This window comes from Lissotriton helveticus, chromosome 1_1 (genome assembly GCF_964261635.1).
Source record: "Lissotriton helveticus chromosome 1_1, aLisHel1.1, whole genome shotgun sequence".
NCBI lineage: Eukaryota > Metazoa > Chordata > Amphibia > Caudata > Salamandridae > Lissotriton > Lissotriton helveticus.
This window is the reverse complement of record NC_136057.1, coordinates 35205009-35229063: the sequence shown is the minus strand read 5'-3', so window position 1 is coordinate 35229063 and position 24055 is coordinate 35205009. Positions and strand designations below refer to the sequence as shown.

Sequence of the window (24055 nt, the reverse complement as noted above, 5' to 3'; positions counted from 1 at the left end):
TGTCCCCCTGGCTTGACCAGGCCGCTGCGCAGCAGCTGGAGTATGGGACACCGTGCTGGTTACATGCAGACACAGGTGTACATGCGTGTGCACACGTGTAGGGGCTGCGCAGGGGAGATTCCTAACGTGCGCAGTCCAGGAGCAGCTACAGAGTGAATGGCGTGGCCATCTTATGCAGAATTGGGCGGTGACATGGAATAGGCTTTATACCCTGGGAAGGAACATGCCAGGGAAAGTCAGTGTGTTTTACTGTGTTTTTACTTCTTTCCCTGTGGGGATGTGGGACTCATGGCTAAAATGACTTCCACAAAGCCTACAGATTCCAGACACGCACAAATGTCCAGTGTAGCAGATGTGAAAATGAGTATTCTGCAAAGTCCAAAGTCATATTTGTACTGCTTGTGGGTCGTCCAGAAATGTCATATTTCTCTGAGTCCCTGGCTGGGGTCTGGCCCTGGCAGGTTAGATTAATGACCTTTCGTCCCAGAGCAAGATCTTCCCTCCAAGGAGAAAAGATAGGTGGAGTTAAAGCCAATCCATCAACTGATGTCGCTGGGTGCCAGGCACCAGTTTGCACCCAGGAGAGAAAGCAGTGAAGGGGGAAGGAGTTGGGTTTCAGAGGCCATGTGGCCAGAGACACTGGACGACTCCATTTTGAACAACCCAGAGGCTGGACAAGAAGGAGGGAGGGGGCAGGGAAGTGATGTGTCGCTGTGTGATAGGACCTACAGAGACTTCCTGCCAGCCCCCTACTCAACTTTTAAAAAGTACTTGCAGAAGAAGAGAAGCTCTCTCTGGGGTGTGGTCTGCGGAGGCGAAAGGTGCTGGAGCCTGGTGCAATGGGCAGTTGGAAGGAGGAAACCCCTGATTGTCCCCCAGGCCCCTAACAGCGCCAAAAGAAGAGCCCAGGATCGTGGCGCAGAAGAGGAGGCCTCTGCGCAGGGAGAAGAGAGGCGCAGGGAGCAAGTGAAAACTGCCCCCTGCAGAATGCACCCTCTTGGAGACCCAGAGGACGAAGGAGAGTGAAGACGCGTAAATGGGGCAGATCGGACCCCCAGGGGCTGAGATATGGGCCCCGGAAGGTAGGCGACATTTGACCCCTAAGAAGACCGACGACGAAGCGCGTGGGGCTCCGACGCCGGTCTCAGAGATGCCCCCGGGGTGGGTCAGGTCCCGGGGGCTGCCCCCCAAAAGAAGTAAAGCCGGGGTGCGCCATCGCACACCCCGTGAAGATGCCCCCGCGGGACCGGGGCCCCCAGAGAAGGCAGTTGGAGGTGTGAGGGGCCCGGGTGGGGCCGGGCCCCAGAAAGGAGGAGCGGCCGGGGGTGGGCTGCCCGAGCCGTCTATGCGTACCTGGGGGTCCGGGTGGGACCGGACCCCCCATCGAGGCCGGGAAAAGCGGCGAAGCGCCAGCGCGGCTCTCCCCGGAGTTGCGGGAGAGCCGCTCATCTATTATGCAGCCCGGCCCATAATGCCTTGCAGGCCAGGCCTGCAAGGGCAATACAGCGTTTTCTTGGCTCGTGGTGGCCCCAGAAGAACGGGGTCACCACTATACAGGTGCAAAGGTGCTGGGGGAGCTGCAGGAGAAGCGCATTCTCCCCCCAGCACGAGCAAAAGTCCCACCCCAAGTGTCTTGGGGATTTCAAGGAAGCAACCCCTCCCGGGCTCGTCTGGCAGTTAACACCTTCTGGGCTGGAACTTTTGTTCTTCAGCTGAGGGTGTTGTGGATAACTGCATCAAGAAGTGAAGGGCTGAGGTGGGGATATCTAGAAGGGCATCCCCTGGAGGTGAAGAGGTGTAATTGCACTGAACTGCGATTATTAATGGTTATTTCTTGTAGAGGGACTGAATTTCGCCTGGTTAATGTGAAGTGCTGGTGCAAGGTGATGCCATAAGAAAAATGGATTTAAGTGGCTAGACATTTCTGCTAGGGTGTCTGGCTGTAGATACTTCAACCTGTGATTTTATCTGTGATGCCTTTAGGGGCTGTACTTGCAATGCATTCTAATGATATCCAAATGTGCTGAGTACTGTCATTCTAAAGTGTGCGTAAACATGTATTCTTGCTGCTGCGCTTAGGTGAAGACCCCAGACTGTTAGCCCTTAAGATGAAGAGGTGAATACTGTATGGTGGGTAGGAGATGCTCAGTCAGGGTCATGTGTCACCAAGGCAGGGGTAGCCTGTTTAATGCTTGTTGAGGTACTGGGGGGGGGGGGTCACCACTGGGATGGTGCCAGTGCGGAGGGCCCTCGCTCCAGGTTAAGACCAATTCACCGCATTGGGGGCAAGATGATGTGCATACATGGGAGTGGTGGTACTAGACCCCACCCCCCCTGCGGGAGGGGTGGAGATGTCATGCAATGTCACAAAGTAATTCCATCAGCTTATGTATATTTGTAAATTGGTGCATAGTATTGAGTAGTGTGTGTGTGTTTAATAAATGTACTCTTACTTTTATAAAGCAAAGTACAGACTGGACAATCAATTATTGAGTGTTATTTTTGCGCACCAGCAAATGGCGATTACTAGCCCACACCACCTCCCTTGAGTAAGCCTCAGACTGCTCTGCAACGCTACCCTCTGAGAGTCAGGCGCTGCCCTAGGGTGTTTGGCTCCCAGTGAAGGACAAATGTGTCATGTTATTTGTGCAGGCCTCACAGATACTGCCTCGTTTTCCAACATTGGTGTCTAGCGGCGGGAAACATAGTATCCCATTCTGGTGTGCAAATATAGCATTTGATAAGTCCAGTTTAGCCACACATTACCTATGCAGTAATGAGCAAATGGAAGAGCGTAAGGCTCTGAGAAGGGTTCAAAGTTTTGGTTATGTGAACTAAAGGTATGGGAAAGGAAAGCCACGCGCCCATATGTGTCATGTGAAGATATTATGGTTTAAATGTAAACTGTATTGATATGACCACACTATGTTGATTATCATGTGCTAGCGGGATGGTGCTTTCCAGGAAATGATTACAAACAAATGTTCTAAACCATATTGTACACCTTTGAACCCTAACACTTCACGCACTACACCTGCCTGAGGAGGGTGTCATCAAGAGATAGGGACAGCAACTGATACCTACATCACAGAGGGGGGTGTAGGGGTGGATGGACCTTTATGTGGGTCAAGAGAAAAGGGGGTTCTGCGAGGTTCCCGCACTTTTTAAGGGCAGGGAGGGTTTCCACAGAAGGGGCCCCAGATATCCTTCCCCCGCTGAAAGTTTCTTGCTATTGGCGCAGGCCTAAACCACTTGAAGGGTGGGGCAGGAGTTTTCTTCACCCCAGGTAGTAACACCCCAAGGGTTCCCATGGTGGGGGACCCCAACAAACTTTTCCCACGGTGGGAGGAGAGTGTGGTAGAGTTCAGTGTCCGGCAGGTCCCCCAGGTTAACTGGTGGGGAGGTGAGCAACCCAGGGGTGGCCCCTGGTAGTGGGTGGCCCCAAAGGAGGGTAGTTCTTGAGTGATGGTGTGTAGTGGTAGCCCCTAGGTGGGCTAGGTAACTGAGCCAGTGAAGATCTGAGTGGGGGGGATGTGCTCCCTAGTTTTCAGTTGAAGGGTTAGTGGTGGACGGTGACCAGTCCGGTAGTTCCTGTGGGACTTGAACCCCAGGACCTGGAGCTGGTGGAGGGAACCTGAAGTGGTGGCTTGGGCGAGGCCTAGCCGGTAACCAGTCAGGTAGGTCCTGTGGGACTTGGACCGAAGGACCAGGGGCATGGGGATGTTCCCCTAGCTCGAGGCAGGAGGTGGACTTCTGCATGGTAGTACCACCCTGAACACAGGTGGGGCCTATCTTCAGTGAAGGGACCCTGTGTTTCGCGAAGGGGTGCTGCAGGCCTAGCCGGGAACTTTAGGGTCCCTGGCTGAGGGTGGTAGTACTACCCTGAAGGCAGGTGGGGCCTATCTTAAGTGAAGGGACCCTGCTCTTCAGAAGGGGTGGTGCAGGCCATCCAGGGACCATGTAGGTCCCTGGACGGTCTCCCAGGGCGCTGCCGGGAGACTGGGGAGAGCCAGGAGAAGTGGGCCTGGGTCTAGCTAACTCGGGGCCCACAGGCTCTCTAAGGGTACTCCGGGAGGAGAGCGTGCCTCTCGGAGGGAAGGATGCATAGTCCCTGTTCTCGCAGCGGAGAACAAGAAGGGGGTCTAGGTTCCCGGGGTAGTTTCCGTGTGGAGCTACTAACGGGGGGAATGAGCTGTAGGGGGTCTGTCAAGGCACCCTCAGTGTTCCTCCCTAGCACTGCCAGTGTGGTAGTGAGACCGGTCTGAGGTCCTATTTTTGGAGTTAGACTAGCGGTCAGAGGAGCTTTTCTGAGTGGGAAAAGCATGAGTGGCTGTGCTTTCTGTAGGGAAGCCAGTCATCCCGAAAGGGTGGTGGCAGCAAATTGACCTCAGCCGCAGGCTGAGGGTGAGGGTCCAGAGAGGTTACATCTTTAGGGTGCAAGGACCAAAACGGAGAGAGGGTACTGGTTGGAACAAACTTTGGAAGGGAGACCAGCTAGTGACCCGTGGATGGGGGTAGACCTATCCCGGGAGACCGCATCAGTGCTGAGGCACTGTACCCTTGTCCAGAGAACGGGTAGGCATAGTGTTGCCTGCCCACGGGCAAAGGTGGGCCTAGTTAGGCTGAGTCCATGTAGACCATGAGTGACCTGGAGGTATCTAACCTAGAGCCTGGAGGGTTCTTAGGGTAGTCTGGGATCCTTGTCATGGGTGGAGATTTCATGGAGGGGAGAAGCAGGTGGTCTGAGCGGATAACTGGTGAGTAAGGGGGGTCTGGTCAGAACCCCTTATAACTAGTTATCGCTGACTACGGGAAGTGTACCCATGTAGAATGGCTACTTCTTTCCTGTAGGAATCAGCTGGGCGCGGCGTGTGTTAGAAGGTGGTTCTGACACTATGCGCCGCCCGGATTTTTCGCTTTTTGAGCACCTAATTGTTGAGCTTTTACTGTGGGGGAGCCTCATAATCTGGGACTCACCCACAGTGAACTCATAATGAAGGAGACTGCATGGGGATTTTACTGGTGTCCCCCTGGCTTGACCAGGCCGCTGCGCAGCAGCTGGAGTATGGGACACCGTGCTGGTTACATGCAGACACAGGTGTACATGCGTGTGCACACGTGTAGGGGCTGCGCAGGGGAGATTCCTAACGTGCGCAGTCCAGGAGCAGCTACAGAGTGAATGGCGTGGCCATCTTATGCAGAATTGGGCGGTGACATGGAATAGGCTTTATACCCTGGGAAGGAACATGCCAGGGAAAGTCAGTGTGTTTTACTGTGTTTTTACTTCTTTATTTCCCTGTGGGGATGTGGGACTCATGGCTAAAATGACTTCCACAAAGCCTACAGATTCCAGACACGCACAAATGTCCAGTGTAGCAGATGTGAAAATGAGTATTCTGCAAAGTCCAAAGTCATATTTGTACTGCTTGTGGGTCGTCCAGAAATGTCATATTTCTCTGAGTCCCTGGCTGGGGTCTGGCCCTGGCAGGTTAGATTAATGACCTTTCGTCCCAGAGCAAGATATTCCCTCCAAGGAGAAAAGATAGGTGGAGTTAAAGCCAATCCATCAACTGATGTCGCTGGGTGCCAGGCACCAGTTTGCACCCAGGAGAGAAAGCAGTGAAGGGGGAAGGAGTTGGGTTTCAGAGGCCATGTGGCCAGAGACACTGGACGACTCCATTTTGAACAACCCAGAGGCTGGACAAGAAGGAGGGAGGGGGCAGGGAAGTGATGTGTCGCTGTGTGATAGGACCTACAGAGACTTCCTGCCAGCCCCCTACTCAACTTTTAAAAAGTACTTGCAGAAGAAGAGAAGCTCTCTCTGGGGTGTGGTCTGCGGAGGCGAAAGGTGCTGGAGCCTGGTGCAATGGGCAGTTGGAAGGAGGAAACCCCTGATTGTCCCCCAGGCCCCTAACAGCGCCAAAAGAAGAGCCCAGGATCGTGGCGCAGAAGAGGAGGCCTCTGCGCAGGGAGAAGAGAGGCGCAGGGAGCAAGTGAAAACTGCCCCCTGCAGAATGCACCCTCTTGGAGACCCAGAGGACGAAGGAGAGTGAAGACGCGTAAATGGGGCAGATCGGACCCCCAGGGGCTGAGATATGGGCCCCGGAAGGTAGGCGACATTTGACCCCTAAGAAGACCGACGACGAAGCGCGTGGGGCTCCGCCGCCGGTCTCAGAGATGCCCCCGGGGTGGGTCAGGTCCCGGGGGCTGCCCCCCAAAAGAAGTAAAGCCGGGGTGCGCCATCGCGCACCCCGTGAAGATGCCCCCGCGGGACCGGGGCCCCCAGAGAAGGCAGTTGGAGGTGCGAGGGGCCCGGGTGGGGCCGGGCCCCAGAAAGGAGGAGGAGCGGCCGGGGGTGGGCTGCCCGAGCCGTCTATGCGTACCCGGGGGTCCGGGTGGGACCGGACCCCCCATCGAGGCCGGGAAAAGCGGCAAAGCGCCAGCGCGGCTCTCCCCGGAGCTGCGGGAGAGCCGCTCATCTATTATGCAGCCCGGCCCATAATGCCTTGCAGGCCAGGACCGGGCTGCAAGGGCAATACAGCGTTTTCTTGGCTCGTGGTGGCCCCAGAAGAACGGGGTCACCACTATACAGGTGCAAAGGTGCTGGGGGAGCTGCAGGAGAAGCGCATTCTCCCCCCAGCACGAGCAAAAGTCCCACCCCAAGTGTCTTGGGGATTTCAAGGAAGCAACCCCTCCCGGGCTCGTCTGGCAGTTAACACCTTCTGGGCTGGAACTTTTGTTCTTCAGCTGAGGGTGTTGTGGATAACTGCATCAAGAAGTGAAGGGCTGAGGTGGGGATATCTAGAAGGGCATCCCCTGGAGGCGAAGAGGTGTAATTGCACTGAACTGCGATTATTAATGGTTATTTCTTGTAGAGGGACTGAATTTCGCCTGGTTAATGTGAAGTGCTGGTGCAAGGTGATGCCATAAGAAAAATGGATTTAAGTGGCTAGACATTTCTGCTAGGGTGTCTGGCTGTAGATACTTCAACCTGTGATTTTATCTGTGATGCCTTTAGGGGCTGTACTTGCAATGCATTCTAATGATATCCAAATGTGCTGAGTACTGTCATTCTAAAGTGTGCGTAAACATGTATTCTTGCTGCTGCGCTTAGGTGAAGACCCCAGACTGTTAGCCCTTAAGATGAAGAGGTGAATACTGTATGGTGGGTAGGAGATGCTCAGTCAGGGTCATGTGTCACCAAGGCAGGGGTAGCCTGTTTAATGCTTGTTGAGGTACTGGGGGGGGGGTCGCCACTGGGATGGTGCCAGTGTGGAGGGCCCTCGCTCCAGGTTAAGACCAATTCACCGCATTGGGGGCAAGATGATGTGCATACATGGGAGGGGTGGTACTAGACCCCACCCCCCCTGCGGGATTGGTGGAGATGTCATGCAATGTCACAAAGTAATTCCATCAGCTTATGTATATTTGTAAATTGGTGCATAGTATTGAGTAGTGTGTGTGTGTTTAATAAATGTACTCTTACTTTTATAAAGCAAAGTACAGACTGGACAATCAATTATTGAGTGTTATTTTTGCGCACCAGCAAATGGCGATTACTAGCCCACGCCACCTCCCTTGAGTAAGCCTCAGACTGCTCTGCAACGCTACCCTCTGAGAGTCAGGCGCTGCCCTAGGGTGTTTGGCTCCCAGTGAAGGACAAATGTGTCATGTTATTTGTGCAGGCCTCACAGATACTGCCTCGTTTTCCAACAGTGTGTCTGGGCCCCTTTTGCCCATGTGTGTGTCTGGGCCCCTGTTGCCAGTGTGTGTGTGTGTGTGTGTGTGTGTGTCTAGGCCCCTGTTGCCCGTGTGTGTCTGGGCCCGTGTAGCCCGTGTGTGTGTGTGTGTGTGTGTGTGTCTGGGCCACTGTTGCCCGAGTGTGTGTGTCTGGGCCCCTTTTGCCCTTGTGTGTGTCTGGGCCCCTTTTGCCCGTGTGTGTGTGTGTGTGTCTGGGCCCCTTTTGCCCTTGTGTGTGTCTGGGCCCCTGTTGCCCGTGTGTGTGTGTGTGTGTCTGGGCCCCTGTTGCCCATGTGTGTGTGTGTCTGGGCCCCTGTTGCCCATGTGTGTGTGTGTCTGGGCCCCTTTTGCCCTTACCCATGTGTGTGTGTCTGGGCCCCTGTTGCCCGTGTGTGTGTGTGTGTCTGGGCCCCTGTTGCCCGTGTGTGTGTGTGTCTGGGCCCCTGTTGCCCCTGTGTGTCTGGGCCCCTGTTGCCCGTGTGTGTCTGGGCCCCTGTTGCCCGTGTGTGTCTGGGCCCCTGTAGCCCGTGTGTGTCTGGGCCCCTGTAGCCCGTGTGTGTCTTGGCCCCTGTTGCCCGTGTGTGTCTTGGCCCCTGTTGCCTGTGTGTGTGTCTGGACCCCTATTGCCCGTGTCTATATCTAGACCCTTTTTGGCCGTGTGTGTGTCTAGGCCCTTTATGCCCGTGTGTGTGTGTGTGTGCCCCCCCCTTTTGCCCATGTGTGTGTGTCTGTGTGTGTCTGGGCCCCTTTTGCGTGTGTGTGTGTGCCCCCCTTTTACCCGTGTGTGTGTGTGTGTGTGTCTAGGCCCCTTTTGTGTGTGTGTGTGTGCCCCCCTTTTGCCTGTGTGTGTGTGTCTGGACCCCTTTTGCGCTAAGCTGTGTCTTGGGGCCCTCTTTGCTCTGCCTTGTTCCTCCACCTTGTCAGCCTCGTTGGTCACCTGTGTTTCCTTCCTTCTCTGTAGCGCACGGCCGCCATGTTCCTTCATCTCGTCAGCTTTGGTGTGGCCATCGGAGGGATCGTTATGGTTTCAGGTGATCTAAGTCCATACGAGTGGTCAAGGAGGTGGTCTTGGGATCTGGATAATCTGTGCAAGACTCGGCGTGATGATGGCTACTACAGACGCTACTATGAAACTACGACCCCGGAGCCTTACGACCCCAGGGTTGAGGAGTGCAAGAACGTGTTCTACAATCTCTTGGTAAGTTGGGACCTTCACTGTGTGTGGGGGGTGGCATCTTATCGCCTTATTCATAGCGCAGCTGAAGGCGGGCATGTGTATAGAGCTGTATCTGGCCCTGGGAGGGGGCAGTAGTCCCCCAAACTCTTTCCACTATGGGAAAGCAACTTTGATTGGTTTTATTAAGGATTGGATCATTGTGCTTCCTTAACCGCTTACGCTGCGTCTCAGAAGCGGGTCATGCGCGTGTCCGTTGGTGGCATGGAGTCTGTGGGCAATACCATGGGACTCTGCCATGCAGTAGGGTGAGGCCTGCCAAACAGCCCTGCTATACCTCCCAGTACTGGGGCTGTGAGTTTGTAGACGTGAGCGTAGGGGTCATGGTGAGAGGAGACTGGTTTAACCCCTTCCATGCTCATGACAGAGCTGAGCTCGTCATGAGTTGCGCCGCTCGCATGCTCATGACGAGCTCAGCTCGTCATGTAACGCAGTTTTTTTTTAAAAGCCGCACATGCATGCATGCGGTTAAATGGGACATGAGGTCAACTAGAGAATGAGGGGGGCTGGATCATGTTTTCAGTTGTGGGCCCTAGGACCATCCAGAGTAGGCATCTCCCATCAGAAGGGACAAAAGGTGACAAGGTCAGGAAGGAGACATGTGGACAACGGCAGGATAGACTCGTCCCACCACGACGAGTCAAGATGGTAAAGCGTTCTGAAGGCGTCTTGGTACCAAGGCGCGGGGGTGTTCCTGCGTTTATCACGTAGATTCTGAAGATAGCAGAGTGGAGAGGACAGAAGAAAGTTAGGGGAAATGTTGGGATGTTAACCATTAGAGAACAATTTGTGGTGAACAGGAGGACAGTGAGAATTAGGGAAGAGACAAAACAGGGGTGTGAAAGGTCAGGATGATACTGGGAAGGGAAGGACAACATTTAATGATCGGGAAGGGGTATGTGGAGAATGAAGGGACAGAGTGAGTAGAGGAGACACATATTGTGATCAAGAAGCAGAAAGACTGCACAGGAGTTGTGTAAAGAAGGCCGAGACCAGCATCATGAGAACAGACGGGCGAGACCTTCTGAAGGCGGTAGAGGAAGACTTTTGAGCAAACAAGTGCATTACTATGTTGGTTTTCATGCAATGCATGTTGAGGACCAAGGGCGCCCTATTACGGTCTGCGGTTCTTGTTGGCGACTGTCCGTTACACCATACCTTATTCAACGCCAAGATACCCATAGGTGAACGTGCGCTTTACAAATGCAGGTTATGCTACATAGTATCTTTGAAGTCCACAGAAAGGGCCACTAATGATCAGTGTCCGCTTGTTCTGGGGTTTCTGCACTCTTGTTGCAGGGGCAAGGAGTTTGCAGCCGAATATCACACAGTGACGCAACTACTAGACTGGCTTGGGTCACCCTGCAGCACAGGGACCGCTACCATACACATTGTAGACGATGCCCTCTTGACCACAGATGAAGATGACCGCTGGTATTGCTGGATCTCTCGGTTGCCTTCGACATAGTCGACCATCCCACCCTCATATATACTCTGGATTTGTGAATGGAATTCACTGGCAATGTCCTTCACTGGTTCTCCTCCTACCTTTCCAGCCGCGACTAGTTTGTTTCCAAAGTCTCATCAAGATCTCAAATGATCCCCATCATCTTTGGAATCGGACAGGGTTCCCCCCCCCCCTCATGGGGCTGCAGCTTGGTGCTTCACTAACCGATAATAATTATATCAAACAAAAGGCTCAGGGAAAAAGAAAAATTGTTAAAACATCGGAAAAGTATCCATTATAGTAGTCAGAGAAGCCCAATAGTATCAAAAATTATATATTTATTTAATTTCCCATTTAATAAGAAATTTGTTTTATATAAATAGTCTCATACAAGAAAAACGCTGGTATACAAAAAAAGCAATACATATAAACCAGACAAGTGGCAACAACAATACATATCACAGAACAAAAAAAGGAACACCATAAACATAAATACTGTGTCCTTATAATAATTTTAGCCACAGGAAAGCGTCGACGGCGTTTCGACCAATACGTTATTTACCGGTCATCTTCAGGACTCAACAAGTATTCTTGGACAAGAGATCTTCTATATAAAAATGTATAAAAGGCATAGACCGATAGATTTTCAGGTCCTCCAGCATCGGTATTCAATATCGAACTAGAAATAAATCACTGCACGGTGGAGCCTTGCTACTTGATAGCATAATGTAGGGATCCTCAAAAAACCTTAAGAGGGCCAATTAGTGACCGCCGTGGTGATTTAGGTAATTAATCACCAACACAACGTTTTTGCGCGCATGTTCATTACAAAGACGCCAACTCATATCCACGTGCATGGGCTTCATGCAAGGGCTTCATGCACGTGGATATGAGTTGGCGTCTTTGTAATGAACATGCGCGCAAAAACGTTGTGTTGGTGATTAATTTCCTAAATCACCACGGCGGTCACTAATTGGCCCTCTTAAGGTTTTTTGAGGATCCCTACATTATGCTATCAAGTAGCAAGGCTCCACCGTGCAGTGATTTATTTCTAGTTCGATATTGAATACCGATGCTGGAGGACCTGAATATCTATCGGTCTATGCCTTTTATACATTTTTATATAGAAGATCTCTTGTCCAAGAATACTTGTTGAGTCCTGAAGATGACCGGTAAATAACGTATTGGTCGAAACGCCGTCGACGCTTTCCTGTGGCTAAAATTATTATAAGGACACAGTATTTATGTTTATGGTGTTTCTTTTTTTGTTCTGTGATATGTATTGTTGTTGCCACTTGTCTGGTTTATATGTATTGCTTTTTTTGTATACCAGCGTTTTTCTTGTATGAGACTATTTATATAAAACAAATTTCTTATTAAATGGGAAATTAAATAAATATATAATTTTTGATACTATTGGGCTTCTCTGACTACTATAATGGATACTTTTCCGATGTTTTAACAATTTTTCTTTTTCCCTGAGCCTTTTGTTTGATATAATTAGTATTTGTCCCGGGTTCGGGGTTTGTGGACAGCCCCTGTGGTTGTTAATCACTAACCGATAATGGCATCAGGATTCACCAGTAGTGCTCGCACACCATACAGACCTGGATGCTTGCTTGCCAAAACCGCATTCCTGTCATTTACTAAGAACAACACGCAAGAGGTTGAACAGACCTGGCTCAATAAAATGAACCTTGACGATTGCAAACTCCACCTTTCACTGAATGCAAAATTACCGGATTCAACCTGAACAACTATCTTACCCTAAAGGAACAATTTCCTCCTGCCGGGTCGGTCTTCTAAAGATTGTCAAACCATTTCTTCCAGAAAGACAAAGAACTGTAGTTCGACCCATCGTACTCTCATGCTTGACGTTCACTGAGGAACGGGTGTTATGACAATCCACCGGAAGAGAGGGACGTCCAAGAGAATTGAGGACGAAGCCTCAACTCCACCAAAGCCACCCTTGGCAAGAGTGCAATGCAACTTTTTGGTAAGGGTGTACGTGCACTGGGGAAATCTGGAAGCCTACAGTCAGTACCAGACGATAATGGAAAACGACCATGTAAACAGATCTTTTTTTTTTTTTTTAAATAGATGCGCACTTCCTGAAACCAGGGAGAGCACGTGCCGGGGAGTCCGAGCATAAATTCATAGTTACTTGGAGCTCAGAATGTCTTCTAGGTTGGCCGTGAACATCTAAAGAATGTGGACCGGAACTGTGAACATGCTCCATATGAGACCCTTGACACCAGCACTCACCAGCTTCCGTCCCGAGGGTCCTGCGCAGTGTGCCTTCGAGTCATAGCGCTCAATTTTGTCACACCTTTTCTGTCCGAGAACGCAGGCTCCGCAACCATATTGTCTTTCAGGAATTTCCTTTTTTCTCCAGCCAAAGTACATCCGGGGCCGTATTACATAAGGTGCCTCATGGGCGCAATGGGTGTTCGCGCCTGCTTTGCACGCCCCCCGTGGCACTTTGGTATTATAGGAGGGGGCGCAGGCGCTTGTGTGTCCGATTCTATAACACCGATAGTGCTGGCGCACTTATTGCGCCAGTGCTACCTTCAGCGGGTGTTCCCTCATTTGCATAGGGGCGCGGCCTATGCAAATGAGGGAATTCGTTTGAGCCTGCGCCATACTACAGACGCGGGCACAGAGTCAAAGAAACTCTCAGTAGGCGCACTGACAGTGCGCCATTTTTTTAAACCGCAGCCTTCTGCAGGTGGTATAGGGGGTCCCATGGCCTCCCAGACATCCCCTTGCAGGATCAACATTGTAATACTTGGAAGTGTTTGTTGTACGCGTGGCAGGTCAGGACCCTTCCTTTGCTCCGAAGGTCGCTGCAATTGATGTGGGAGTGACCTCTACGCGCTATGCAAATGCACTCAACCTTACACCGCATTAAAGCTGCAGAGAAGGCAAAATCCACTACCTCATTCTTAAATTCTGATAAAGGACCCTACCTCCCCAGCCATGGTTTCAGTACATGTGCTTCCAATTCAAAGCCAATGCTGAAATGTTCAGAGCTCTGCTGAAGTTAGCGAAATAAGTGTTTTGGCAAATAATGGATGGTAATGGCCAGTGGTGCAACACTCCAAAGTTTCTATTTTTGTTTTTGTTTAATTCAGTATAGTCTTCCCTGACTGGGTCGAATGGTATATTAGTATTCTAGCTGTCATGTTGTCGGATGTAGTAGTTTTTGAAGAGTTGCTCTCAATTTAATGTGGTAGGGATTTGGCTTTCAGGAAGTAGTTTAACTAATAGTTTCATTCACCTGCAGTGAGTGATGATGCTACAATACCGCACTTGTACAATTCAGTGTGGGAAAACCAATCTGTATCCTCATACTGATGTTTATTTGTGACCTCAGTCACCACAGATTGGTAAATTTGTAGAGGGTTGTGAGAAAAGACACCGTACATTCACGTGCTTCGCTGACGGCGTGGCATCTATCAGTAAGTGGCTATCATCCCTTACCCTCCTCGACCACTCTGTTGCGGCTTCAACCCTCAAGTCATGCGAGGGCCAGTAACAATCACTTGTGATTCCCCCACCCCTCGCTTTGATAAGTGCATTGTCACTATTAGGTTATCGTCTACCTTGGTTGATGTTATTTCATACCGAATGGCCCAATACTTTGCTTTTTGCCAGCTGAGGCCGGCACGTGCCACACATCGGTGGTGGTAGGACCTTTACAGTTCAGCTAGCCACGTCTGCATTTCATTGCTGCTGTTCATAACGGCAACTGAAGAGCACCTTGAAATTTTTCAAAGTCACTGAAGATTGGACTCTTAAGCGTGTACAGCCCGGAACTACACTATATGTTTATTTCTCTTCTTCACAAGACAATAGTATTGAATGATAAAATGTTGATTATATTCAGCCTCGCCTGTCCTACAATTGACGTGGGTGTCTTTGATTCTCTTAGGATTAATCGCCGTGATCTAAGAATCCCCCAAGAGTTTTGCGATGTCCTGTGTTTAGCCATGATTTTGTCTCTATATGGCCTTAAAATCCTTACGTTCGATAGTCTTGGTTTAAAAACCTTGGTGGTGTATCAGAGTGACCTTCAGAACCAGGGCCTTTGGATCACTGGTATTGAAACCCCTCTGGTTTGGTCCTCTGCTCTTGAACTCTTGCTCTCGGTCCTCGGGGCCTTGTAGACCTCTCTTTTGATGGATCTGGTAGACTAGGTTTGTTGCTGTCATTACAACTAGTAATTGGTAGTTATTCAGAGCAATTACTTGCTCTTGGATACTGTTGACATGGCTCACTCAAGCAGTAGATTTGTAGAGCGCTGCTTGTCACCTGTGAGTAGGCGCGGGCAGGGACAAGTTGACTAGCCGTATAGCCAAGTCTTCAGGGTCTTTAGGAACTCTGTAAGAGATGGGGAGGTCCATAGATGAAAGGGCAGCTCCTCCAATTTCTTCAATCAATCAATCATAACACTTGTATAGCGCGCTACTCACCCGGGAGGGTCTCAAGGCGCTTGGGGGAAGAGGTCTGCTACTGCTCGAACAGCCAGGTCTTGAGTCGTCTCCTGAAGGCGAGATGGTCCTGGGTCTGCCGAAGGTGGGTGGAGAGGGAGTTCCATGTCTTGGCCGCCAGGTAGGAGAAGGATCTGCCTCCGGCGGTGGCTCTTCGGATGCGTGGTACGGCGGCGAGGGCGAGGCTAGTGGATTTCTTCGCTGTAGAAGGAGCTGCCTCCGTCTGGTGGAGCGAGGGTTGTGAAGGGATGTGGAGTCTAGGGAGGTACATGGTGTGCTGATGGAAGTTCAAGTGTTGGTTCAAATAGGTGTGTCTGCAGTTGTTTAGTACCCTGTGTGCAGGGCTCAGGAGCTTGAACTGGCATTGTTTCTGAACCGGGAGCCACTGGTGGTTTGCAGTAAAGTGTGATATAAATTTGTCTAAGGAGATCCAGGACGAGTCCGGCTGCGGTGCTCTGTATGATCTGTATTCGGAGGAAGTGGTGAGCTGCGATCCCTGCGTAGTGTCTCGCTCTGGTCCAGTTGTTTGGAGATGAGGTCGTGGGTGATGGTGCGTCTTGAGCTTTAAGATAGCCATTTGAATATCTTACAAAGCATGCAGAGGATGATGAAGTAGCAGGAGGAAGAGAGAGAGTTGACCGGAGTCCTCCTGATTAGCTTGTTGTCCAAAATGATGCCTAGGTTCCAAGCGAGGTCAGTGGGGGTAGCAGTAGGTCCGGGTTCTGAGGGCCACCAGAATGCCTTCTCTGGTTAGCTTCTGTATCTAACAAGCATTGGCATTGCCAATAGGTCTCGCTTGTGGGACCTTATAAGTATTTAGTTTTGCAGCACAATATCCTTGGTGCAACAACATTAGCTGTTGCACGGCTAAACCTTGTATCTTATAAGTGTTTAGGCATGCAACAGTTGATGTTGTTGCACTAAGGATATTGTGCTGCAAAACTAAATACTTATAAGGTCCCACAAGCGAGACCTATTGGCAATGCCAATGCTTGTTGTAGTTGGTATTGTGTGCTGCGCGTATTGGTTAGCAGGTCTTCGAGCTAACAGCCTCCTCATTCACGTACGTGATGGATATAGCCTATGCGAGGGATTCATGGTTATCATCTTAACGTGCAGTGCGTTTATTACGTAGTATATTTTTATGCTCTTCGATGGTATCCATCTCAGGAATATTTGATATGAGTTGAAGCATTACAGCGATATTATAGGCAGTTAAAGATTTTATGCCCAGTTTCCTTGTAACATATCGGTTTCGTTGGGGCTTGTAGATAGGAAATAAATATATGTATCTATTGCATAACTTCTGAACGGTGGTGCAAGAATAAGTGTGTTATGTTGAACTTTTAATCGATGCCATTGTATAGAGCAAAAGTGACTTGAAATTAACTTGTCCTGGTACATTATACTGATGCACCGAAAATGTTGCTAAAAGACATACATCGTCCATTGCATATGTGTCAAGCTTACGTTCATGGGGCCACATCCATGCCAGTGCCTTGGGACACCACATGGGCGGAAAGTCACCCCTCTTCTGCTTACTAGGAGCCTGCCCTTTGCTCGTCGCCTGGCTCCTCATGCTGGCGAAGTGCTCCATTGAATACCGTAAAGGACTTAGGACACGCCTTCCGACCTCCATCAAGGCGTCCTGGAGCCACGCCGAGGCACATGGTGGGGGCCTGAAGGAGGAGGGGGTGCGAGGGATGAGTGAGGATGGGGTAGCAGGGGAGGGAACACGGCCTGGGGGAAGCTGGCTGGGGAGGGGAAGGAGAAATCCAAGGAAGGCTGTGTGCAGGCCGGCCATCCAGGAAAGGCCAGGGATGAAGGTGTGCGCCTCACTCCTAAAGTCCAGAGTACATGTCCCTAGGAAGCAAAATACCTAAACGGTGCAGCTGCCCACTTATTGCTGGGCAGCTGGAAACAGAACTGCGACAGGGCTCTTACTAGCTCTCTGGAACCCAAAGCTGCGCAAACTGGGAGCCCTCTGGCTCTGCAAACAAATATGCAAAAGGTGGAGCCTCTCAGGGCTCGAGAAACAACTGGGCCCATTGGAGCACTCTGGCTCCTAATATACAATAATCCCCCCGCACTGGTGCCCTCTTGGAGCCACGGGGCTCCGTGAACCAATAGCGCCTTGAGCCCCTCGTGGGCTTGGAAATCAATGCGGCGCTGTGAGCCTCTCGGGGCTCGAGAACAATGGGCGGTAGGCGGAGTCCCTCTCGGGGGACTCGGGATCACTTGAGGCCGCCCGGGCCTCTTAGCACCACGAGACTCGCTCTGGAGGGGAGGGGCGGGCACCGGCAATGTGCCCCGACGCCCCTCCTCTCTCTCAACACACTCACCGGGTCGGCTGGCGGTGCTCGGCTGCGGCTCTCTCTTGGGCCGTGGTAGCGCCTGGCGGGGCTCTCCTGGGAGCCCCGCCTTCACAAGGCGCCCGGCCCTCTTCCTCAGGGACTCCTTCCCCGGGGCGGACATCAGCTCCGGTCTCCCTCCTCACACGGGAGACCGGCAACGGAAAAAGGAAGGCTTCTCCCGGAAGTGACCAAATTTAGGCCCCTCCCATAGTCAGGCGGCTCGGGCCTGGCTTCCGGTTTCGCGGCGGCGGCACCGGCTCTCTCGCTTCTCGGGGGCAAGAGGGGTAGGCACCCTCAAAATTACTAATAAAAGCAATCATGCGGCGTGTGGCAGACGCGGAAGGGGCAATAACAGCGCTCAGAGCGCTAGGTGCGAGAATAGAGCGCCCCCAGGCGCTAGGACGGAAATACAGCGCTCCCAGCGCTATAAGTGAAAATCGAGCGCTACAAGCAGGATAAAGCGCTCCCAAGCGCTAGAGCAACAGAAAGCACCAAAGTCCTTCAAAATCCAGCATCTCAGCAGTCCAGGGGCTGGGCTCAGGGAGGCAAGCCTTCCCCTGAGCCCAAGCAGCAGCACGCCCCTGGCAAGATTCAAGTTGGGAACAAGAATATTTTTCAAGAGGTCACAGCCTCTTTTTATACAGACAAATCCTTTGTCTTTGGGCAGGGTGGGGGCAGAACCAGTCGCAGCTGGTCTGTGAGCACTGCTGATGGGCTCAACCACCCTCTCTATTCACTGGCAGGGCTAGGGCCATCAGTCACACCACAGGGGGGGCAGAGCCAGCATTGTCAGGGAAAAACCCAGCCTCATTCAGGACACAGGTACACTCCTCCCCAGCCATCAGCATGCTAATCTCCCACCCACAACCGGGCAGACCCATCCAGACTTCCTGGAGCCTGGCATGCTAGCCAGCTCCAGCCAATCATGCTCTAGCACCCTCACTGCACACATACATCAAGGTCTAGAATTAGCACTTCCCCACTAGACACATACATGCCGCATACACCATCTCACAGCATTCACTCTCACGAGTTCACACATACCAAACTCGAGCCTGCACTCCCCACGCATCAGGAACTACCAGGAACACATACATTCCCCATGCATTCCTATGGGAGGGCAGGCCTATCTCACACACGCACTCAAGGAGCGCACGCGCCACAGTGTCAAAGTGCGCAAAGACCAGAAATCACTATACTTCAAGGCAAAAAGTTCAGGGGTGAACCTGCCACAAGGCCCAAGTCCAACACACCGGGAGAAGGGTTGCAGGCAGTGTGGCACCGGGAGAAGGGTTGCAGGCAGTGTGGCACCGGGAGAAGGGTTGCAGGCAGTGTGGCACTGGGAGAAGGGTTGCAGGCAGTGTGGCACTGGGAGAAGGGTTGCAGGCAGTGTGGCACTGGGAGAAGGGTTGCAGGCAGTGAGGCACCGGGAGAAGGGTTGCAGGCAGTGTGGCACCGGGAGAAGGGTTGCAGGCAGTGTGGCACCGGGAGAAGGGTTGCAGGCAGTGTGGCACCGGGAGAAGGGTTGCAGGCAGTGTGGCACTGGGAGAAGGGTTGCAGGCAGTGTGGCACTGGGAGAAGGGTTGCAGGCAGTGTGGCACTGGGAGAAGGGTTGCAGGCAGTGTGGCACTGGGAGAAGGGTTGCAGGCAGTGTGGCACTGGGAAAAGGGTTGCAGGCAGTGTGGCACCGGGAGAAGGGTTGGAGGCAGTGTGGCACCGGGAGAAGGGTTGGAGGCAGTGTGGCACCGGGAGAAAGGTTGCAGGCAGTGTGGCACTGGGAGAAGGGTTGTAGGCAGTGTGGCACTGGGAGAAGGGTTGTAGGCAGTGTGGCACTGGGAGAAGGGTTGCAGGCAGTGTGGCACCGGGAGAAGGGTTGGAGGCAGTGTGGCACCGGGAGAAGGGTTGGAGGCAGTGTGGCACCGGGAGAAGGGTTGGAGGCAGTGTGGCACCGGGATAAGGGTTGGAGGCAGTGTGGCACCGGGAGAAGGGGAGGAGAAGCCGCAGAGCGCACGCTGGGCGAAGCCCTTTGATGTGCTGTGCGGCGGCCGTTAAAAAAATGCAATTAGGAGGGAGGGAGGCTGATGCGCGTTCGTGTTTGATCACGTGATTCACTTGAACGTAAACAAAACGCCAGCGGAAAGCCCTTAGTTTGACGAGGATTTTGGCTACTTGAATTCTCGCTCCGCTCGATGCGCTTGCGCGCATCGATAGGTCGCGAGACCTAAAAATCAGTACCTTAGTCTTGTCCGAGTTTAGCCTTAGACGGTTGTCATGCAGTTGTGGAAGTTGATCTTGGTGTTGGTAGTGTCTTTAGAGAAAGAGAGGACGAGTTGTGTGTCGTTGGCGAAGGATATAAGTCTGGGTTTTGTCGATGCGGGCTAGAAGTGCCAAATATGTTTTGAAGACGGTGGGACTGAGCGAGAATCCTTGGGGTACTCCGCAGATGATTTCCTTGCATTTGGCGGTGAAGGAAGATTGTTTACATTCTTCTGGTGAGGAAAGAGGTGATCCATCTGAGAGCAGCTCATTGGATGCCGGTGTCGTGCAGCCTTATGATGAGTACGTGGTGAGACCGTATCAAAGGCTGCTGAGAGGTCTTGGAGGATCATAGCCGCAGTCTCTCCTTGGTCGAGTAGGGTTCGATGTCGTTGGTAGCCGCTAAGAAGTCTGTCTCTGTGCTGTTGTTGCTGTAGAATCCAGATTGGGAGAAGCTGTGTAGGAGGCTCCCTTTCAGATGCGAGGAGAGTTGTTGGTTGATGGCTTTTTGTAATACTTTACCAGGAAACGGGAGCAGGGAGATCAGTCAGTAGTTATTGACTTTGCTGGGGTCTGCCGATGGTTTAGTTAGAAGGGTGTTGACTTCTGCATGTTTTCAATGCTCTAGGAAGGTGACCAGGGCAATTGAGGTGGTGAACAATGTGGTGAGTATGTGGCTGATTCTGGTGTCACCTCGGTTGAAGATATGGTCCGAGCATGTGTTGATTGGGGCCCCTAAGTGGACCGAGTTTATGATGGAGACAGTGTTCTGTGGGGTGAGCCAGCTCCATTTGGCTGGTCTGTCTGTGGTGGTAGCAGGTCATTGTGTTGCTTGAAGAAGTTGGTGGCCTTGGGCTGGTGTTTGAAGTTTCAGTAGATGTTGGCGATCTTCTCATGGAAGACATTTGCAAGGTTGTCACAGAGTTCCTGTGAGGGGTTAATGTTTGTTTCAGCTGAGAGGTTGGAGAATTCTTTGATTATGTTGAAGAGTTCCATGCTGGACTAGATTAACATATTTTTAATATTGGGTTACAAGAATAGCAAGTGGATGTGTGATGAGCTTAACATACGGTGTGCCGCTATTGTGATGTGGTGTAATGTGATCAATGTATTAGTTTTAACTCTGCTGAGACCTTCATGAATAATGGTAGAGCTCGTGCTCGCCACGCGTGTGTTCTTGTTTTGAATGGTGGTGGGTGTACTTTTGGGTGAGGCGTGTAGTAATATGAGGGTAATATCTGTCTGAAGTAGTGATGTGTGTGTGAATTTGTAAGGGGTGTGTATTTCTTGCAGAATCTACACATCTATAATACACAGCTCATGAAGTTCTAAGGCAGTGGAGTTTCGTATGAAAGTCTAGCTTTGTTCGCAGGCGTTTTTGTACAAGATTGCAATTTGTGTACAGTCACTGCTAGAGCAGTCTAAGCAATGTATTCCGGAAATGTGGGAAGCTCGACAAACTACTGGTCGATAATCAGGAGCTGCAAGGGTCTGTACGCGCCGTTCGAAACCTTTGCACACTCCTTATATCCATGCGCGCTGTGCACGAGAATGTGGCTTATTTCTTGAGCTGAACCATGATCTGGCTCTTCCTTACAAAGGTGACTGGCGCGTTTGAAACCCTGAAGAAGAGATTTCCCTAAGAGAGAATTGCGAACCTCCATAGAGTGGGTCAACATTTAGCAGGCTCGGCCCTGTATAGAGAAATATATATATATTGAAGCAAAAAGGATTATTGTCCTACTGTGTCCTTCCAAAATATCCAGTCAAACATTGTAATGCAAAGATGACATTTTGCTGTCAGATGACCCTCAGTTCAGCTGGTGGAGGGAGGGCTCAGGGTATAGAAGGTCTGTTGATGCTTTGATTCTGAAGTGGGAGTGGAAGCGGGACGAGCAATGTAACTGACACTCCACCTTAAGGGCTTAAAATGTGACCCCAGAGGCTATTGAGTGCACCGCGTGCCTTGGCACCACTCACATGAGATCAAGAAGTATATGGAATAGACCACCCCCAACTTTAAGTAACCTGAATACTGCATCATCAGAGTTTTGATAACTTTTGAAAGAACTCGGGCATGCACTCGCATGTTTATGATTAGGATTAATCCCTGGTAATTGGTGGTATCTAGGTTACCCATGGTTGGGGGCACTTTATCCCATGTGTGTTTATTGTGTGATCCAAGTGCCCATTTATGCACCACTGCATGAGTTTAAGAAGTGTCCTCGGTGCTCTCCGTGAATGTGCGTAAAGGTGTTGGAGTTGCTGCTCGCCTGATCCTGTTCATCGTATCTTTTGCAGGCCGTGTTAAATGGTGTGAAGGTGGTGGTGCTGGTGTTCACCTGCCTGGCTCTGTGCATTTCCCTGTACTCTCTGGGCTCTGGCATCAAGCGCCTCTGCTGCACACGTGCCCTTAAGAAGGTAACTATGAGAATGCAGACTGGCTTCCTATAATATCTGTACAATTGACCGCTCTGGTGAGACTGGAGAGTGCCGCGGAGTCTGGTAAGTCACTCTTGGGCACCTCGGTAGTACTCTGCGAAGGGGTCCAAGGTCTGTGCCTCCAGACTGCACTGTGCTACCTCAGCTCTGCACCTAACCCTGCAACCTCTTTCTATTCTCTTGACCACACTCCACTTTCCCCATCACTTTCCTGCCTCCTGCTGCTCTAAGGGCTGCAGCTCTTTGGACACAGAGTGAACCTGAGTTTAATTCCATCATGGCTGCCAGAGTTCTGCTCCCATATGCTCTGTTACCACTAGGTGTTCCAACACCAGACGTTTCTGTGTGTCCCTCAGCTGTGTTCCCCTACTTTGCTTGCTGTTAGGGTGAACATCCGTCACCCCGCATCCCTCACCCTGCATGTTGTTACATCGTGGTCGTTACAACAACCTCGTTGTAACAACTTGCGGGGTGAGGGAAAGCGGGAAGAGGAGGCATATTCGTCATTAGTGTTTCGTTGTGCAACTTCTTCAGAGGGAGATGTTTGGCAGGGCGTGTGCAAGGACCAGGGACTTGATGCAATTTATTTCCACGTTTCTTGTGGTAATTGCTGGTGATCCATTTCTGGATGACCAACAATTCCGGAAGAAGGGTCTTTTTGTCTACCTCTTGCTACAAAGTTTCAGCAGCACGAGGTTCTCCAATCAGCAGAGAGAGACGAGTTTATGGGAAACCCCAAAACATTCCCATACGCCTACTTTCTTGGATAACGCAAAGAGCTTAAAATACAAAAATGACTAACACTCGTTGGGAGGCAGATTGAGGTCAGAATGCTCATGTCCCACTGCTACGCAGCCAATGTTGGGTTTGAATCTGTGCACCTAGTGGTGAAAGGCTTCTCGAACAGCGCAGTGTTGTGCCACAGCGGCTACTGTGTACAATTCATATTTTGCAATTTTACAACCATGCATGGAAATTAAGGTGCCAAGAACCTACACCCAGGTGTGCACATGGCAGGGAGAAGGATGAAGTGTTGCAGGTTGTGTTGCAGCTGGTAGATGTCAGTTGATCTGGTCCTGCTCTTGCGTGTCAGGGTGCATGTGGTTAAGGAAGTTTTTAGAGCAGGTCTCGGTCTTCCCTCATGGGGCCAACTCGTGTTCGCCCTCTCTTTAGTGAGGAGGTGAGTGAGACGACATTGGGCTGGGAACCTGGACCAGACCTCCTGATGGACTCCTCATCCTGTGCAGGGTTCGGGCTACTTTACAACACCCTCCCCCCAAATCTAAGGCAGGTCTTGGCCAGTCCAGACTATCTATAGTTCCCCCCACTACAGGAGATTCTAGGTCCAGTTCTCTGGGATTTGTATTCCACTCCCCCGCTTTGATTCTATCCTCCAGTTAACCTCCCCTGTCGTCTGGTCTGATCCCATCGGCTCCTCTTCCAAATCTCTTCGTCTGTCTCTCCTGTGTCTTCACATCCGCCTCCTGCAGTTAACTTCCGCTCTGTTTTATTTTTTTACAGGAGGTGAAGGAGGAGCATCCCGCCCCGGGGCCGGACAGCGAGCCGCTGCTGGCAGCCCAGCCCCCCGCGTACGAGGAGAAGGTCTCAGGTGTGCAAACCGTTTAGACGCTCAGTTTTTTGGGTCGCGAGGGAGGCAAGTGCTGACAGCAAGATTCTAAATACAGAAAGAGATGTCGCTTGCTTTCACCTCCGTCACTCTCGCCAGCTTTACCAATAATGATTTAATTCACGGTTTATGTTAAATGTATGCTACGTATAACCTTGCAATGCTATCCCACAGTAGTTTGTACTTCTAAAAAATAAAGGATTTAGTTAAGCAGTTTTGTATTCTGTTATTTATTTTCAGTTATTTCATCGTTTGATGTAACTTTCTCCCTTTGGTCAATTCCAGGCTTTGAAAGCAGTTCTTCAAAGAGGATGTAAAAAAGGTGTGTTTGTGGCAGGGGGAGGGGCTTCTAAATGGGATGTGGCCTAAGAACCTGATCCAAACAAGTCCAGGCCTCTGTCACTAAGGATGAGGCTAAAGTTACTTATTTAACAGTTTATATAGCACCATTAGTCTATGCTA

The 24055-nt window shown here is 51.2% G+C and overlaps 1 protein-coding gene across 4 annotated transcripts in view; it reads left to right on the top strand.

Annotated features, from left to right (window-relative positions):
* The window catches only part of LOC144820086 (transmembrane protein 176A-like), a 111949-nt gene extending 88146 nt beyond the window's left edge, over positions 1-23803 (top strand). For all 4 annotated transcript variants that reach the window (XM_078677794.1, XM_078677751.1, XM_078677818.1 and 1 more), the window contains 3 exons: positions 8702-8938; positions 21826-21945; positions 23488-23803. In XM_078677794.1, the coding sequence (XP_078533920.1) occupies positions 8702-8938; positions 21826-21945; positions 23488-23592 (462 nt within the window). In that variant the 3' untranslated portion in view covers positions 23593-23803. The remainder of the gene's footprint in view (positions 1-8701; positions 8939-21825; positions 21946-23487) is intronic.
* The last annotated feature ends 252 nt before the right edge of the window (positions 23804-24055 follow it).